Source organism: Eubalaena glacialis, chromosome 11, assembly GCF_028564815.1.
Source record: "Eubalaena glacialis isolate mEubGla1 chromosome 11, mEubGla1.1.hap2.+ XY, whole genome shotgun sequence".
In the NCBI taxonomy this organism is placed as follows: domain Eukaryota; kingdom Metazoa; phylum Chordata; class Mammalia; order Artiodactyla; family Balaenidae; genus Eubalaena; species Eubalaena glacialis.
Genome location: NC_083726.1, coordinates 32,657,688 through 32,676,196, shown reverse-complemented (window position 1 = coordinate 32,676,196; position 18,509 = coordinate 32,657,688). Strand labels below are relative to the sequence as shown.

Sequence of the window (18,509 nt, the reverse complement as noted above, 5' to 3'; positions counted from 1 at the left end):
TCCCCTGCTTCTTCAGAGCTGGTTACTCAGAGGTACTGAGAAGCTATCTCCCAGGTGATAGTCCTCAGTAAGACCCTGAATAAAACTTAAACTCACAACACTCATGTGCATTTTTCTTTACATTGACAAATTCCTAGCTCATACATCACATAGAAAGTGAAACCTGAAAGTTTCTATGTCTGCCCCGAAAGAAGGCTCTTTATTTGTCATAGGCACAGGGTTGAGAATGCTGGAAAACAAACCTAAAATCTCATCCTGGAGTGACTGAATTACAATGCAAATTGAATTCACAGGCTCACAGGGTATTTACTGTTACAATTATGGTATTGATTGCGAAGGAACATAATCCTGAAAGTTGAAATAGGGACATATAGGAAGACTTTGATGAAACTGGGAACCATAAGGAAGTATGCTACACTCCAAAGTAACTGCTTGAGTTTTCTAATTTATACAGACAAAAGTCCAAGGAATATGTGTGGGAATGAATTTTAAAGATGTGGAATAATCATGGAAGGAACATAGAATTGGATCAAGCCAAATTTGTTGATACGGGCCCACTAAGCAGATGTTCTGCACTTAGTTGCAGCTTGGGAAATTAGAAAGGGTTCTAAATGGTTGGTTGGTTGGTTGGTTGGTTGGTTGGCTGGTTTAAATATGGACTAAAAGGTAGTCCAGAGTGAGCAAATCTAGAGTGAGTCCAGACCTGCCTTGATTTATTGTAGAAGAAGGGATTTAAATGTTTAGAGAGATTGGAGTGTTAGAGTACATTTGTCACTTAAAATCTACTCACCCACCCTGGAAGGGTCCCAGAGCCACCTTTGTGTCCTCCCAAAATTCATATGTTTTTGAAGGCCTAACCCCCAATGCCTCAGAATGTGACCTTATTTGGATATAAGGTCTGTACAGAGGTAATCCAGTTAAAATTAGGTCATTTGAATGGGCCCTAATCCAACATGACTGTGTCCTTATAAAAGAATAAATATGAACACAGAAACACACATTAAGGGAAGATGATACGAAGAGACACAAGGAGAAAACAGTGATCTATAAGCCAAGAAGACAGTCCTGCAATAGATCCTTCAGAAAAAACCAACCCACTGACACCTTGATTTCAGACTTCTAGCCTCCAGATTTGTGAGACAATAAATTTCTGTTGAGTCACTCAGTTTGTGGTTCTTTATTATAGCAGCCCTAGCTAACTAACATACTAAACACCCAATAAATGCTATTTTTATTATTATTTTTATTACTGTTGCAATAAATACATTTTTATTTTATTATTTTGTTTTATTACTGTTGCAATAAATACATTTTGAAAAGAGTAGAATCATTGAACACCAGTGAAATTCATTGAAAGTTTTTGTAAGTGCCAGATAAGCAACTGCCCAACAGTGGCACTGTGGAATTTAAGCTTAAATGCACTCCTTGTATGTTTAGGAGTCAGTAAGCATTGCATCTTGCTGGCTTCCAAATGTTTGGTTGTCCACTTATCTTTGTCATCCCCTATCTTTTCTTATTTTGGGGTTTGTTATCTTCTTCCTTCCTGGTTACTGGTTTACCCCCATTTAAACCAAGTGCCCTTTCTCTAAATCATAAACATTAAAACAAGGTTGATTAATGCCACTGTCTAACTTGGTCCTTTAGACAAAGTTTATCATAATAAAAATGTACATTTTTTTCAGGAATTATACATGTACACATTCAGAAGAATCACATTCAGAAGAATCACATTCAAGCCTTCCTTTTTATTTTCCTCTTTCCTCATTGATTCTTCAGCATTTGGCATGCAATGCAGATACACACTGAGAATCTGTACTTCAAGAAAGAGATCTTGAATTTCCTTCTTTGAACCCCTCCTTCTTCATCACTAGTTGAAAAGTTTTAGAAGGACACAGATCTGTCTGTTAAATGGAACTATAGGCTGTTTCCTATCACCTTCCATCTAGACAGCTTTTCAGCTCAGCTCTTTTCTTACATCCCTCTCAAACTATCTTACCAAGATATTTTGCTGACACAGTTTTCATTTCTATCTGCTCTATCTGTAAAAAAAACAAAGTGACTATAACCTCAAGTTTTTGCAAGTGTGGAGACAGAGCACCATTAGAAGCCAGAAACTAGGGTTTATTATTCCACAAGCTGGAATCACACCATATAAAATGTTTTAAAATAAAATATTTCTAAGAACCCTGATTGCCTCCCTTCCCCAATAAATATTGAACAAGAAGCTACCAATAACCACAAGATGCATGCAAATATAAATACAGGGTGTTCTAAAGTCTTAGTGAAGTTCTGAGCCTTCATAAACTCAGAAGTATAAGTGTTACAAACTTAGAAAAACATCATTTGAAAGGTTAATTACTTATATTGCTCTCATACTTTTTTTTTCTTAATTGGGGTATAGTTGTTACATTTGTAAGCATTTATACTTCTGGAGTTTACTGAAGCCTTAAAAGCTCACTCTAGACTTTGTGGATACCATGTTATTAATTCACTTTTTTTTTTCCTTTTACAAGTTCTTTTCTCCAGTATGATCATATAATTTTTGTTTTCATGGTAGGAAAATGTTTATTTTTCAGTTTTGAATGTAGCACATTTCAGCAGATAGATTTTGTAGTTGCCAATTAAAAGACATTGTTCAGCAACTGCCCTGAATAATAAACCAATCTTTGTCTCTTTCTACAACACATTGAAGTGTATTTCTATTAGAATTCCTCTCATACTCACCACCAAACTGTAATCCTGGGACTTCATTGAATTTGTTTACATTTTATCTGTAACTATCACTGACGCCCAGCTTAAAATCTAGGTAAAGAAAGAAAATGTGAGGTTTCTTCCTTAAAGAATATTGCAAAATAGAAATCAAAGGCACAGTTTTACTCCTCAATCTGTGCAATCTTAGTTTACAATTAAAGAATGATTTTAATTGTCAAACTTTTAAATTTTATTAAATGTTTGTGGCAATGCACTGAATGAATTCCAGACCTATATAAATACACAGGCAGCTGTTTGTAATTTGCATTTTTATCAGTTTTGAAAGAGCACAATGTACTTCCTGCATCTTATTTTCAGAATTTGCAATTATCATCTTTGGCTATCCAGTATACAGTATGGAGTACTTGAGTATCTCATTCTTTGAATTTTCATTTTGATTGTAAACCAGATGATCTCTGGCACTTTTCTCTTTTCTCATTTTTCTCTTCTTTCAACCTCCAGGTTTACTTGCTCCCATTTCTTCTTGGCTCTAATAATAAAATAGAAAAAATATTTCAATTATTCTCTTTTTCAGCGTTTTTCAGGGTACCAAAAATTTGCATTTCTTTTGCTAATCACTTACCATAAATCTAAAGACAAAACAAAAACTAAGCTTATTGTTCTAATTCATAAATTTTCAGAATGCCATTCAAACTAATTCCACTTCTTTCTGAAGCCCGCTAGCTGTGATTTGAATTTAGATGGAGGGGTGGAGAGGAATGGAAATAATACTACAGTATATAGAAGGCTGCACCATGGGGCACCCAGAATGAACAGAATGAATGTTCCCTCCTCTGGAGAAAGGCACCTCCAGTGACACCAGCTATATGCCTATCAGAAAGGACAAGTGGCCTCAAGGAAAGGCTGACAACGACATCTCTAACTGCCTTCAGCTCCTTTCCTCGATTCCCGCAGACACATTTTCCTCTCTTATTGCATTAGCCTCATAGCAGCCAACATTGTCCCAAAGACTCCTCTCACCCAGTTACACTTCTGAGGCCTTGGCTCCAGATATTCCTTAGAGGAGTAGACTAGTGGCTCTCTCCAGCAGTCCACCTGTCCCCCGGGAAACGCTGAAATCTCTCCTTTGTGCCCTAGCAGGAAGTGTAGGGGAGGAAACACAAGCTACTCTTTCTCTCCCTATTCTGGTGATGACAACAACAACCGGAAAGGATAAGAGTTTAGGGGTTACACATTTCCCAGCAAAAGCTCAGGTAAGTAAGAAAACTAACTTTATTTTGTTATAATTCTATTTAATTTCTTGATTCTAAATTCCCATTCTGCCTGATGTAGAAAATTTGCATATAAACTTAGTCCCATTCAGTGCTTTCTTAGCTACTTCACATGTATATGTCAATCACATTCAGATTTGAAATTCTGAGGGTTTTTCTCCCTCCCCTACCTTCCTGCTGCTTATCCTAATTTCTAGGGTTGGGACTGGGGAGGATGGTTCCTGCTGTGTGACAGGTAGGAAAAGAATGTCCTCTCAACAATCTTGGGTTTCAACAAGGTCTGGGTCCTGTGCTGGTGAACAGTGGCCCAGATAACATAGTCTAAGGTTTCTGAGGCTTTAATGTGTATCCTAATCACCTGGGGATCTTGTTAAAATGCAGATAATGATTCAGTAGGTCTGACATGGAGATTCCACACTCCTAACAAGCTCCCAGGTGATATCACTGCTGGTGGCCCTCAGACCATACTTCACGTAACAGGGGTTTGATCAGTGGATGATGGCTTGGTTTCTAATTGACTTCCTGGCACAGCAAACGGTTGAGGTTCCAGCTGAGTCCTCCCCGGAATAGCACCCAACCACAAAGGCATCTTTTTGATGCTATCCCTTTAGGCCTAGCCAGAAGACTTTGTGTAGACCTGCTGGTCCTCTCTCCCAGGAACTCACTCTCACTTGAAACTCACAGGGTTACGTGATGCCCTCCCAAGCAACCCTGGAGCTTGGCAATCTCAAGAGGCTCTGTCTCCAGCCCTCTTGCATTAGACGTGCCTCGTCCTCCCCACAACCCCACCACCAGATGGCGTTGAGAAACTCTCTCCAAAGATTCCCCCCTAGATTGCATCTGGGAAGTACAATGCAGAGCCTCTTTATACTCAGATTCTTAAAAGTTCCAGAGGAATTCTATCATTGACCTTTCTATCCCTGGGCCCTGGCATAGCTGGAGGTGGTAGGAGAAGGGGAGGAGGGAACTAGTACTGCGTAAGTGGCTTCACAGTTTCTGCTCTCTTGCTGTCTCTCCATACCCTCCTCCTTACTCTTCAGATTGAAAGAAAAGAGCAGTTTCGTTGGCTCACATCCCCTGTCACATCCCTTTTCCTGTGGCATATGTGGATGGTACATGCTTCATACTCTGAAGTGACCCCTCCTTTCTCCAAATCCTTTGGTGATTCATGTTTCACTGTGTGGGATGGGAGGGGAGAAGGCTGCTGCAATACAAGGGTAGTCACTGGGACAGGGGCAGGGGGGTGAGAAGCACATCCTTTAATGCTCCAAATAACATCCTACCCACAAGGAAACCATGGGAGAAAAAGATGTGACTTGACAATTGGTAGTTTTATCTAGGATTTTCATTGCCTTTTCACCTCCTTCCCCCCCAAATTAAGTGCAACCCACGTGAAATGAAGAGGAAATATAATCAATTAAATAGTGCCACAGCAGAGTTTTCTTGCAGTACAATATGATTTGGGAAGAGATGGGAAAAAAGAAAACAACTGACTCCAGTATAAATATATATACAGGTCTGCATACTGCATCACAGTTATAGTCAAGAGTTTATAGGGAAATACTGCTTTAGAAGATCTCAGCTGTATATTTTGGAAAGTGTACAGTTTCTAGTCTGGATGTGTTCTGATTCATTCTGGGAACCTCTCGTATAAGAGTTTATGGATTTCAGATGATTCTGAAAGTTCTAGGCTACTGATTTAGGTAGGAACTCCCTATCTAGGTCTTTTTCTGAAAGGTTCAGTTTTCCAAGAAATAACTGAAACCATTTTATCCTGTGTGGTTTTCCAAACCCACTGAGCCAGCCCCAGAATAAGCTGGGAGAAGACACCAAGCTTTTTAGTAGAAGAACCAGATCCCAAACCTGAGGCCGGATCTGCTACAAACCTTTACACTGAGGAGGTTCCTGGAATCCCTACACCCTCCCAGAGCACAGAGCACAAGGGGGAGACCATAGTCACTTTGAACCTCCCAGCCTGGAAACTACGTCTTAGATGCCCTGTCAGCCATTACCAGCCAATATGTGTCCATGGTGGATATAGTAGGGCTTTAATATTTTGTGTCAAAATATGGATTTATATATTGCTTTGTAGTTCAACAAAGAATGCATCTTATATTACATAACTGCTGAAACTGCTATGCTTCTAAGGAGAGAAATATATCAAAAGATTTCTGATAAAATAAAAATAGGCAAAGGAAAACACAATAAAAAAGTAAAATTAAATTGCTAGTAGAGACGATATCTACTAAACTCCAAGTAATTATGTTTAGGTATATGGTGAAAACTTTCTAAATTTTCTAAAATGTGTTCCTTGAGCTTAAAAACTTGTCATTTATTTTCAGAATTGTATGATACATTAAAATCACTAGTAAATATTTACCTGTATATATCTTTTCAGTTTTTGAATATGTTTTTGAAAAAGGAATTCTTTTTCGCCAGGCTGAACCATTATATGATGTTGACATATATTTATCTGAGAGAAAAAGGAAACAGGAATTAAATATTTTATAATGTAAAAATCATATTCCAGGAGCATTTCAAAGTTATAAATATCTCAGAGGTGAAGCTATTCTCTAATAATTCATTTTACCATTTCAAGGCTAAGGCATCAGGGATACAAGTGAGCTTATTAAAACCATTTAAGTTATCAATGAACACGGTTATACATCTCTTAATTGACTGTTCAGTTCCTCAAATAAGGCTTGCTCCCACGAGGCTAAGCTAGAGAAGAGTATGATGTGTGTATGTAATCAAAATGTTTCATTGCCTGGCCTTACCATGATTTTACATAAAATTCTGTTAACATTTGCAGAGCTAAAGAAAGGAAGGAAAGAAAGGAAGGAAGGAAGGAAGGAAGGAAGATAGGTGAGGGCACCTTAACACAAATCTAGACTGTGGCATCAAACTGTTCTGGTAGTTACTGTATTCTTCACAGTTATCCACTCACAGTAAAATAATAATAAAATTAATAACAAAATAATAGTAGTAAATAAAATTAAAAGTCTGTTTCACTTAAGAATATCCTTATTTTTATATATAAATCCATACATCATTCCATTCTAAAACAAATAGAAGAAAATAATTTAAAAGCCAACTTCTATTTAAATTGTAAAAGGAGGACCTAAGAGAGACATAGAGTTTTCACTTATGTTTCAGAAAGTACACAACATTCAGAACTCTACTAACTAGACTGTGCACACAGGAAAATACAGACATGAAATTACAGGGAATTGAGTGACCTTTTGTTAAGTTGAGAAAACAAACCCAACTTTAAAAGAGCCAAATTCATCTGAGAGAGGGGAAAAAAAAAGAGAGATTTGGTTCCCTCCTCCCTTGCGTCCTTGTACTTCCTGAGAAATACTATGACTTTGCCTATTACATGATGAAATGATTTAGAAGCAATCTGGGCATGGGTGGGAGAGATGAGAGGTTGTCAAAAATATTGCAGTTAACCCCCAAACTAACCCTTTCAGAAAGTAATCATGAAGGCCTAAAGAAAAACCACAGCACTAGACAGAAAGTGATAATTGAACAATGCAGTCAGTGGAACAAGAAAATGTCAACCATTCAAAAACAATCCTCAAGAGTGAAATAAAGTTATCCAGGGGGAACAAAGTGCAGTGCTCTGAGACAAAATTCTAGAGGGTCATGTCAAGCCATCTGCAGCCAACATGTTTTCTCCAATATCCTTTAAATCATGTGTACTCCTGCACATGGACAAAACTCCTCTTACTAGTTTTCTAAGATGTTATGGTGGTGATGGCCTGGAAAAAGAAGGGGGTGGATAGCAATTAAGATTGGTTGGACCATCAGGAAATTCCATGGGAATGCAAACCACAGACATGAGTAAAGAGCCTTATATAAGTGTAGAACTCCACCTGAATAGAGGTTGAATTTGGGTTCCTTGTTAACATCAACTTTATTGTAGGACCCGTTTGTGGGCCTGCTGCGGGGAGGTGCATTCATTGAGACAGTTCTGACAGCATCTCTCTGAACATGGATATAGGAGGCATTCTCAGAATTTCCGTTTTTATTATTGCGATGGTAACTCATTTTATTTTGGGGATTTGGAGCCTGTACTGCTATAAAAGAAAGGGGGAAGAGAGTGAGGGATAAAACAAGCTGATTTCACACCTGTAAATAACATATTGCACTTTAAATGTTTGATAGCACAACGGAAGATAATGTAAGCTAAAAGAACTAAGTTTATAGGAATTGGGCTGACATCTAAAATAACATGTTGCATGACAATGACTTGTTTTTCTGCTAGAAAATATTATTTAATCTCTTTTCAAATTACAATTTAGGAATATCAAATACATAGACACTTTACCTCTCCGCATTCCTGGGCCAGGAAAGTTCTTTGGTTCATCATATATCCATTTTCTTTTTTTCACGCCTTTAAAATGAGGCTTCCTCACTGGTTGGACATCATTTACTTAAAGAAGATACAAATTTTTACAGGTTTTAAAGAGACGCTTTCATGTGAAAATTACTGTAGGTGATAATTACATATCTGTGCATTCACATGTCAAGCAAGAGAAAAAAATAAATGTACCACCCCAGTACTTTACTTTCTAGAACAAAGGGTGATTTAATTTTAAGTACCAAAAAAATCTATCTTGGAAATTGATTGATGAGAAAACTTTCAATAAGTAACGTTCCTTTGGAGAAAAATGCTTTTCTCCAAAGGAATGTGTGGATCCTTGTAGGTTTAAAAGAACATAAAATTACAATCCAAATATAATTATATATCCCATTATAATGTTATTTTTAAGTAGTTTTAGAATTGTGATTTTGAACATAAATCTTTCTGTACTTTTTAAGCCAAAACTACTACGTCTTAAGAAGTTGGATTAGTGTAAAATACTTTAATGACTATTACCTTACTGTTTTAAGATCTTAAGAAGTTGGGGGTATAGATAGTTTGGTGAAATAAGCCTCAGTAATCAGAATTTGTAAGTGCTAATATCACTAAGTTATTCACTTCTTGCTTGCATGTTTTTACATGGAAAATTTTATGTGCATGCTCAATTTTCCAGGAATATCTAAGGTACATTTCTCCAGAGTGTCTTAAAACGATTTAGTAAAGAGGAGCATTCTTTATTATTTCTCTATGTGGAGATCCTAAACATTCACAAGTAGCTACTACACAGAGAAAATGAACATCAAATTCACTCTGTAGATTACGTTAGCTCTCTACAGCGGGCTGATAAATCTCTCTTCGCCCTAGCTCTCATCTTCAGCGTCAGCAGTAAGCCTTCAGTGAAGCTCTGATTCACCACCTCCGCTCCAAACATCATGCTCCACCCTTACTCTCAGGCTCCCACTCCTAGAACTTGGAAACCATATTTTTCACAAGTGTCACTTCACTAAGCTTCTCTCAGGTAAACCGTCACGGTTCCCTTTGTTTCCCAGCTGGGGCTGAAGAATATTACAGGGGTTCAATAAATGAAATAAGGAAAATGAAGGAAGGAGGGAGGGAAACAGGAAGATTCATGAGTCTTAATTGCATCAAGAGAAGAAGCTCCAAGTACTAAATAGCAAGGAGAAGCCAAACCAAGAAAAATAAATCTGAAACATAATAAAAATTTGTCAACGTATCCCAGCACAGGTTAAATTTAAAATGTACTAATGAATCTTCAGAGAACGTAGTATATTATTAACTTTAATATCTAAATTAAACTAGTGGGAAAGTGTAAAATCTACTAGGACCTACATCACAATTCATTGTCAATTAGAAGAATATTGTGTCTTTAATTCTTAATCCTGAATAGTTTTCAAACCATCCTTTTTTCTTTCTTTTTTAAAATTCTCCTTCAAATAAGCAAAACAAATCCATGATAAGGCAAATATATCTAAGGCCAAAAAGTGATAGAGCTGATGTCTCACTTGAAGAGGGGTCCTCTCTGCACTTCATACTGATATTCTCAGTAGCATTTAATACATGCGTTGTAGGTACTAGTCGGGTAGTTAGGGAACGCTTTGGATGAGGACTGTCCTTGTTATCTTTTAAAAGCAAATTAAGAAAATAGAATGTCACTATTAGTAAAAAGAAGTGTTTCAGTTGGTATTTCACTTTGCAAGCATTATATGATGGGCATACCTATTTAAAATATATATAGGTATATTAATTTTTAGAACCCACCACTGAAATTCCCTAATTACCACATTGAGTCCCCCAAATTTGTCACTAACAAAACATTAAAAATTCAGAAATAACAGCCATTATCTTCAATATGTAAATTATATATTTGTGGCAATATTTTTAATACCTCTGTATAAAAAAATAAAATACAAAAAAATAAAAGGTTATCAATTTTACATCAAGTGTGCCAATTTAAACCAAGGATGAAGAAATACCTGTAACAATCTTCACTTGTTCTAAGCTTTGGAGCAGGACCATCCAATAGAGTTTTCTACAATGATGGAAACATTCTAAATCTGTGCTGTCTGAAATGATAGCCACTGGTCACATGTGGATATTGAGCACTTGCAATATGGCTAGTGCAACTGATGAGCTGAATTTTAAAATTTTTATTTAATTTTAATTAATTTAAACAGCCACACGTGAATGGTGGCTATGGTTATTAGTGTAGTTAGAGGTGTGTGTTTTTTGATGGATTGAGCAAAAGAGAGGAAACAAGATTTACATATAATTTTCCATAAGGAGAATTTGATCACAAGTGTCTTCCTGTTCTTAAGAATATTTATTTAATGGTGGGGAAAACAGTAGATGTAATTGGTTAATACTTAGATGGAGAACATGTGAAGTCCTCTAATTAGAGGACAGCTGTACTGTCTGTGACTGAGAGAGCTGCCCAGCAGAGGTCCCAGCTGGGGGATTCTAAGCACGATAAAGGCAGCATAAAACTACAGAGGATGTATTTTATTATCATATCTCTGGATTATTCACAGACTATAATTAGTAACAATCATAAAGTGGGGAAGTCAGCATGAGAATTAATACTCTTCTCAGTATATATATGTTCACAAACAAAGCTTTCTAAGAAAATTCAATCACACTGAATATTGGAAGCTGAAAAAAAAAAAAAAAAACTAGAGGACTGGGTATTACCATTTAAGAGAACCAATAACTTTAGAGCTAGCAAGACTCCTAGAAATTATGTAGTCCAACAGGCTAATTTTTCAGATAAGGAAACTGAAGCTAAAAAAAGATGAAGCCCCATAGGCAAATAATTAGGGATAGAGCCAGGACTGGAAACTTAGGGCTTCTGACTCCTATCTAGTGTATTTTGTGTATATTTTTATTTATTACCTTGCCTCTACAAAAATCATGCTTTATATTTAAATTGTCTATACAAATTACAAATGGATCAAAATATAGACTGGCTCATTACCTTTAGCATTTGAACATTTCGACATCGTGATTTCTTTCTTTTCAGTTAAAGCTTCATTTTCATCTACTCCAAGAAATATGATCCTCTGTGGAATGTAACAGTCACCTCCTATGACAATAACTTACTGTCAGTGGCAATGATGGCAGAAAATTGTACAAAACTATCTTTTAATACAGGATAATCCTCCCCTAAAATACCCCTTTTGCACACTTTTATGTAAATACTTCTCAGTGATACCATCACCATCTCTATACATATCATATGTTTCGATTAATACATGTGTATATATATATATGAAAATACAGTATGTACACTTACAGATAATTGGAAGAAAATGCACAGTCAACACAATTTTCCATATAACAATCTTTACCACACTTTAGAGATACTCAGAGTAAATATAATTTATCTTCCACATAATATCTTCAGATATATGAAAGCAGTTTTTATGTTCCTTAAAGATCTTCTATATTCCAGGATAAATATCCATAGTTGCTTTAAATATTACTTAAATACTTAATTTCAGATCCTTCACCATACAAGTTACCCTTTCTTAACATAAAATATTTGTTTCAAGTAACCTTGTTTAAAAATGATGCCCAAATGTGGACTACCCTGTACAGAAATCAGTGGAACTAGTATAATAATAGATGACATTTATGGAGCATCTTTCTATAAGTCATACACTCTACTAGTATTTTAAATGACTTATCACATTTAATTATTTTCCTATACTACTCCTAATAATTCAATGTAAGTTTACCTTAGCTATTTGGTAGCTGACACATGTTACTGAATTATTTTGAAACCTTGTGGCCAACAAAAACATTTATTTTTTTCCTCACAATATATATCATGTCAGGTCTTTCCCAACTTGAAGAAAACCTACCGGTAATGTCTTGGACTTAAATGCAAGAGATTATGTTTATCACAGTTTGAGTTTACGTTGTTAAGTCTGGCTCATTGTTCCAGCATATTAACTTCCAGTCATCTGTAAATTTTATAAACGCGTCTCTATACATCTAGTCATTCAATTGTTTAAATGTAAAATCATTTATTCTACAAATATTTACGGAGTGCACATCATGTGCCAGACATTCTACTAGAGATTCGTCTAGAGCAATTGATTATACACAATTCCTGACCTCAAGGAGTTTATCCAAAGCCAATGAATAAAATGCTAAAAAGATGTTGATGAAACAAATCAGTTATGAGAGAGAAAATTCAGACTCATTTATTATATGGTGACATACTCAGAATCAATCAGTAATAAACTAACTCACCTCCATTTTCAAAAGCAGCAATGTCAGTCCTTGGTTTCCTATCCAGTGATGCTTTTATCTCACCTTGCCTTTCAAATAGGCTGAATTTTGTTGGAACTGTCAGACTGTCCCCTAGGAAAAAAAAAAAATCACTCCAGGAACCATTACGCGGTTACCTAAGTTTATGATAGAATTTATGATGACAGTAAAAAGACTAAAAGTTAATGGAAATATTGTTTGCACAGTGATTTGATGAACAATAAATTTATAATTATACAAATTTTAAGCCAATTTATAATTAGGAGGAAAGCAGAAGGCAAGTTTATTTTCCTATGTGGCTAACGTATCAAGTGGCAGTTAAAAAATTTAAGCAATCTAACTCTATAGTGTATGTATATTTAGTTTATATGATGTGCTTTTCATATAATGAATTTTGTAATATTTATTTTGTTTTCATCTACTAACCATGAACAGAGTAAAAAGTATTAGGGTCAACTACTGATTAAAAAATGCTAATTATACTGATAATTAATTCTTACCATTTCCTTATACATCTCTAGCTAATCTTCTCCAAAAATAAAATATTAAAAGGAGAATAAAAGAGCTATGACAATCTGATACAACTCGTGATTCTGGACTGGATTCTAAACCAGGGAAAAAACTTCATTTTGTTATAAAGGACATTGATGGCACAATTGGTGAAATTTTTTTTAAAAAGTCTGTAAATAATATTGAATCAGTAGTGATTTCCTGATATTGATATTTATACTGCATTTGGGTGAGAGTTATGTAGGGGCATCATGCCTGCAACTAACTCTCAAACAATTTGAAAAAAATAACAACAATGTGTGTGTTGAGAGAGAGAGGGAGAGAGAGTGAAAAATCAAATGTGTAAAATGCTAACATTTGGGGAAATCTGGGTAAAGGATATTCATGAATTAACTGAAATTATTTTTAAAAAAAAAGCTTTTTAAGCCATAATGTAAAGCAAAAATGCATATAATTGTCTTTATAATCTGCCATTTTTAATATTCATTGCTAATGTGTTTGTTTTTGTTTTGTTATTGTTTTATTTTTTCTTGTCTCCATAATTCAAGAAATCTGTCCTTCACTAGATGGCTCCCATCTATCAGCTAGGTCTTTTTGATTATTCTACCATCTGATGGCATGGTGCTGCCATCTACTGCCATATGTTTAAATAGTTTGCCACACATACGTACTTGCAAGACAGGCATTCTACTTTTTATCCTATACTCATATTGATCCTGGGAGACTTTGCCAACTATATATATATTTTTTTTTTTAAAGAGGAGAATAGAATTCAGATCTCTCCTACTCCTGCAAAACTTGTTTTGCAGCTCATCCCAGGGGCAAGAAAACTACTTAAACTCATGGCAACCATGGATTTTTTTCTCTGAGTTCCTTTTTTTTTTTTTTTTAATTTTATTTTATTTATGTTTTTATACAGCAGATTCTTATTAGTCATCAATTTTATACACATCAGTGTATACATGTCAATCCCAATTGCCCAATTCATCACACCACCACCACCACCCCCCCGTGGCTTTCCCCCCTTGGTGTCCATACGTTTGTTTTCTACATCTGTGTCTCAATTTCTGCCCTGCAAACTGGTTCATCTGTACCATTTTTCTAGGTTCCACATATATGCGTTAATATACGATTTTTGTTTTTCTCTTTCTGACTTACTTCACTCTGTATGACAGTCTCTACATCCATCCACATCTCAACAAACGACCCAAAATCATTCCTTTTTATGGCTGAGTAATATTCCATTGTATATATGTACCACTACTTCTTTATCCATTTGTCTGTCGATGGGCATTTAGGTTGCTTCCATGACCTGGCTATTGTAAATAGTGCTGCAATGAACATTGGGGTGCATGTGTCTTTTTGAATTATGGTTTTCTCTGGGTATATGCCCAGTAGTGGGATTGCTGGATCATATGGTAATTCTATTTTTAGTTTTTTAAGGAACATCCATACTGTTCTCCATAGTGGCTGTATCAATTTACATTCCCACCAACAGTGCAAGAGGGTTCCCTTTTCTCTACACCCTCTCCAGCGTTTGTTGTTTGTAGATTTTCTGATGATGCCCATCCTAACTGGTGTGAGGTGATACCTCATTGTAGTTTTGATTTGCATTTCTCTAATGATTAGTGATGTTGAGCAGCTTTTCATGTGCTTCTTGGCCATGTGTATGTCTTCTTTAGAGAAATGTCTATTTAGGTCTTCTGCCCATTTTTGGATTGGGTTTTTTTTGTTTGTTTGTTTGTTTTTATTTATGGTTGTGTTGGGTCTTCGTTTCTGCGCGAGGGCCCTCTCCAGCTGCGGCAAGTGGGGGCCACTCTTCATCGCGGCGCGCGGGCCTCTCACCATCGCGGCCTCTCCCGTTGCGGAGCACAGGCTCCAGACGCGCAGGCTCAGTAACCATGGCTCACGGGCCCAGCCGCTCCGCGGCACGCGGGACCCTCCCAGACCACGGCCCAAACCCGTATCCCTTGCATTGGCAGGCAGACCCTCAACCACTGCGCCACAAGGGAAGCCCCCGGGTTGTTTGTTTTTTAAATATTGAGCTGCATGAGCTGTTTATATATTTTGGAGATTAATCCTTTGTCCGTGGATTCGTTTGCAAATATTTTCTCCCATTCTGAGGGTTGTCTTTTCGTCTTGTGTATGGTTTCCTTTGCTGTGCAAAAGCTTTGAAGTTTCATTAGGTCCCATTTGTTTATTTTTGTTTTTATTTCCATTACTCTAGGAGGTGGATCAAAAAAGATCTTGCTGTGATTTATGTCAAAGAGTGTTCTTCCTATGTTTTCCTCTAAGAGTTTTATAGTGTCTGGTCTTACATTTAGGTCTGTAATCCATTTTGAGTTTATTTTTGTGTATGGTGTTAGGGAGTGTTCTAATTTCATTCTTTTACATGTAGCTGTCCAGTTTTCCCAGCACCACTTATTGAAGAGACTGTCTTTTCTCCATTGTATATTCTTGCCTCCTTTGTCATAGATTAGTTGACCATAGGTGCGTGGGTTTCTCTCTGGGCTTTCTATCTTGTTCCATTGATCTATGTTTCTGTTTTTTCTGCCAGTACCATATTGTCTTGATAACCATAGCTTTGTAGTATAGTCTGAAGTCAGGGAGTCTGATTCCTCCAGCTCCATATTTTCCCCTCAAAACTGCTTTGGCTATTCGGGGTCTTTTGTGTCGCCATAAAAATTTTAAGATTTTTTGTTCTAGTTCTGTAAAAAATGTCATTGGTAATTTGAGAGGGATTGCATTGAATCTGTAGATTGCTTTGGGTAGTATAGTCATTTTCACAATATTGATTCTTCAATCCAAGAACATGGTATATCTCTCCATCTGTTGGTATCATCTTTAATTTCCTTTATCAGTGTCTCATAGTTTTCTGCATACAGGTCTTTTGTCTCCCTAGGTAGGTTTATTCCTAGGTATTTTATTCTTTTTGTTGCAGTGGTAAATGGGAGTGTTTCCTTAATTTCTCTTTCATATTTTTCATCATTAGTGTATAGGAATGCAAGAGATTTCTGTGCATTAATTTTGTATCCTGCAACTTTACCAAATTCATTGATTAGCTCTAATAGTTTTCTGGTGGCATCCTTAGGGTTCTCTATGTATAGTATCATGTCATCTGCAAACAGTGACAGTTTTACTTCTTCTTTTCCAATTTGTATTCCTTTAATTTCTTTTTCTTCTCTGATTGCCATGGCTAGGACTTCCAAAACTATGTTGAATAATAGTGGTGAGAGTGGACATCCTTGTCTCGTTCCTGATCTTAGAGGAAATGCTTTCAGTTTTTCACCATTGAGAATGATGTTTGCTGTGGGTTTGTCGTATATGGCCTTTATTATGTTGAGGTAGGTTCCCTCTATGCCCACTTTCTGGAGAGTTTTTATCATAAACGGGTGTTGAATTTTGTCAAAAGCTTTTTCTGCATCTACTGAGATGATCATATGGTTTTTATTCTTCAATTTGTTTATATGGTGTATCACATTGATTGATTTGCGTATATTGAAGAATCCTTGCATCCCTGGGATAAATCCCACTTGATCATGGTGTATGATCCTTTTAATGTGTTGTTGGATTCTCTTTGCTAGTATTTTGTTGAGGATTTTTACATCTATATTCATCAGTGATATTGGTCCTTAATTTTCTTTTTTTGTAGTGTCTTTGTCTGGTTTTGGTATCAGGGTGATGGTGGCCTCATACAATGAGTTTGGGAGTGTTCCTTCCTCTTCAGTTTTTTGGAAGAGTTTGAGAAGGATGGGTGTTAGCTCTTCTCTAAATGTTTGATAGAATTCACCTGTGAAGCCATCTGGTCCTGGACTTTTGTTTGTTGGAAGATTTTTAATCACAGTTTCAATATCATTACTTGTGATTGGTCTGTTCATATTTTCTGTTTCTTCCTGGTTCAGTCTTGGAAGGTTATACCTTTGTAAGAATTTGTCCATTTCTTCCAGGTTGTCCATTTTATTGGCATAGAGTTGCTTGTAGTAGTCTCTTAGGATGCTTTGTATTTCTGCAGTGTCTGTTGTAACTTCTCCTTTTTCATTTCTGATTTTATTGATTTGAGTCCTCTCCCTCTTTTTCTTGATGAGTCTGGCTAATGGTTTATCAATTTTGTTTATCTTCTCAAAGAACCAGCTTTTAGTTTTATTGATCTTTGCTACTGTTTTCTTTGTGTCTATTTCATTTATTTCTGCTCTGATCTTTATGATTTCTTTCCTTCTGCTAACTTTGGGTTTTGTTTGTTCTTCTTTCTCTAGTTCCTTTAGGTGTAACATTAGATTGTTTGAGATTTTTCTTGTTTCTTGAGGTAGGTTTGTATAGCTATAAACTGCCCTCTTAGAACTGTTTTTGCTGCATCCCGTTGGTTTTGGATCATCGTGTTTTCATTGTCATTTGTCTCTAGGTATTTTTTGATTTCCTCTTTGATTTCTTCAGTGATCTCTTGGTTATTTAGTAACATCTTGTTTGGCCTCCATGTGTTTGTGTTTTTTACGTTTTTTTCCCTGTAATTCATTTCTAATCTCATAGCGTTGTGGTCAGAAAAGACGCTTGATATGATTTCAATTTTCTTAAATTTACTGAGGCTTGATTTGTGACCCAAGGTGTGATCCATCCTGGAGAATGTTCCATGCACACTTGAGAAGAAAGTGTAATCTCCTGTTTTTGGATGGAATGTCCTATAAATATCATTAAATCTATCTGGTCTATTGTGTCATTTAAAGCTTGTGTTTCCTTATTGATTTTCATTTTGGATGATCTGTCCATTGGTGTAAGTGATGTGTTAAAGTCCCCCACTATTATTGTGTTACTGTCGATTTCCTCTTTTATAGCTGTTAGCAGTTGCCTTATGTATTGAGGTGCTCCTATGTTGGGTGCATATATATTTATAATTGTTATATCTTCTTCTTGGATTGATCACTTGATCATTATGTAGTGTCCTTCCTTGTTTCTTGTAACATTCTTTATTTTAAAGTCTATTTTATCTGATATGAGTATTGCTACTCCAGCTTTCTTTTGATTTCCATTTGCATGGAATATCTTTTTCCATCCCCTCACTTTCAGTCTGTATGTGTCCCTAGGTCCGAAGTGGGTCTCTTTTAGACAGCATATAGATGGGTCTTGTTTTTGTATCCATTCAGCAAGCCTGTGTCTTTTGGTTGGAGCATTTAATCCATTCACGTTTAAGGTAATTTTCGATATGTATGTTCCTATGACCATTTTCTTAATTGTTTTGGGTTTGTTTTTGTAGGTCCTTTTCTTCTCTTGTGTTTCCCACTTAGAGAAGTTCCTTTAGTATTTGTTTTAGAGCTGGTTTTGTGCTGCTGAATTCTCTTAGCTTTTGCTTGTCTGTAAAGCTT

General features: G+C 36.2%; 1 protein-coding gene across 2 annotated transcripts in view; it reads right to left on the bottom strand.

The window, feature by feature from the left end:
• Positions 1 to 3,215: 3,215 nt before the first annotated feature.
• Positions 3,216 to 18,509, bottom strand: part of C11H12orf50 (chromosome 11 C12orf50 homolog) — a 31,401-nt gene continuing 16,107 nt past the window's right edge. The window contains exons 6-12 of one of the 2 annotated variants that reach the window (XM_061205903.1): positions 12,628 to 12,738; positions 11,345 to 11,452; positions 9,876 to 9,992; positions 8,317 to 8,421; positions 7,862 to 8,065; positions 6,364 to 6,456; positions 3,216 to 3,241 (exon numbers count right to left, since the gene is read on the bottom strand). In XM_061205903.1, the coding sequence (XP_061061886.1) occupies positions 3,216 to 3,241; positions 6,364 to 6,456; positions 7,862 to 8,065; positions 8,317 to 8,421; positions 9,876 to 9,992; positions 11,345 to 11,452; positions 12,628 to 12,738 (764 nt within the window). The remainder of the gene's footprint in view (positions 3,242 to 6,363; positions 6,457 to 7,861; positions 8,066 to 8,316; positions 8,422 to 9,875; positions 9,993 to 11,344; positions 11,453 to 12,627; positions 12,739 to 18,509) is intronic. The other variant, XM_061205904.1, reaches the window with a different exon arrangement.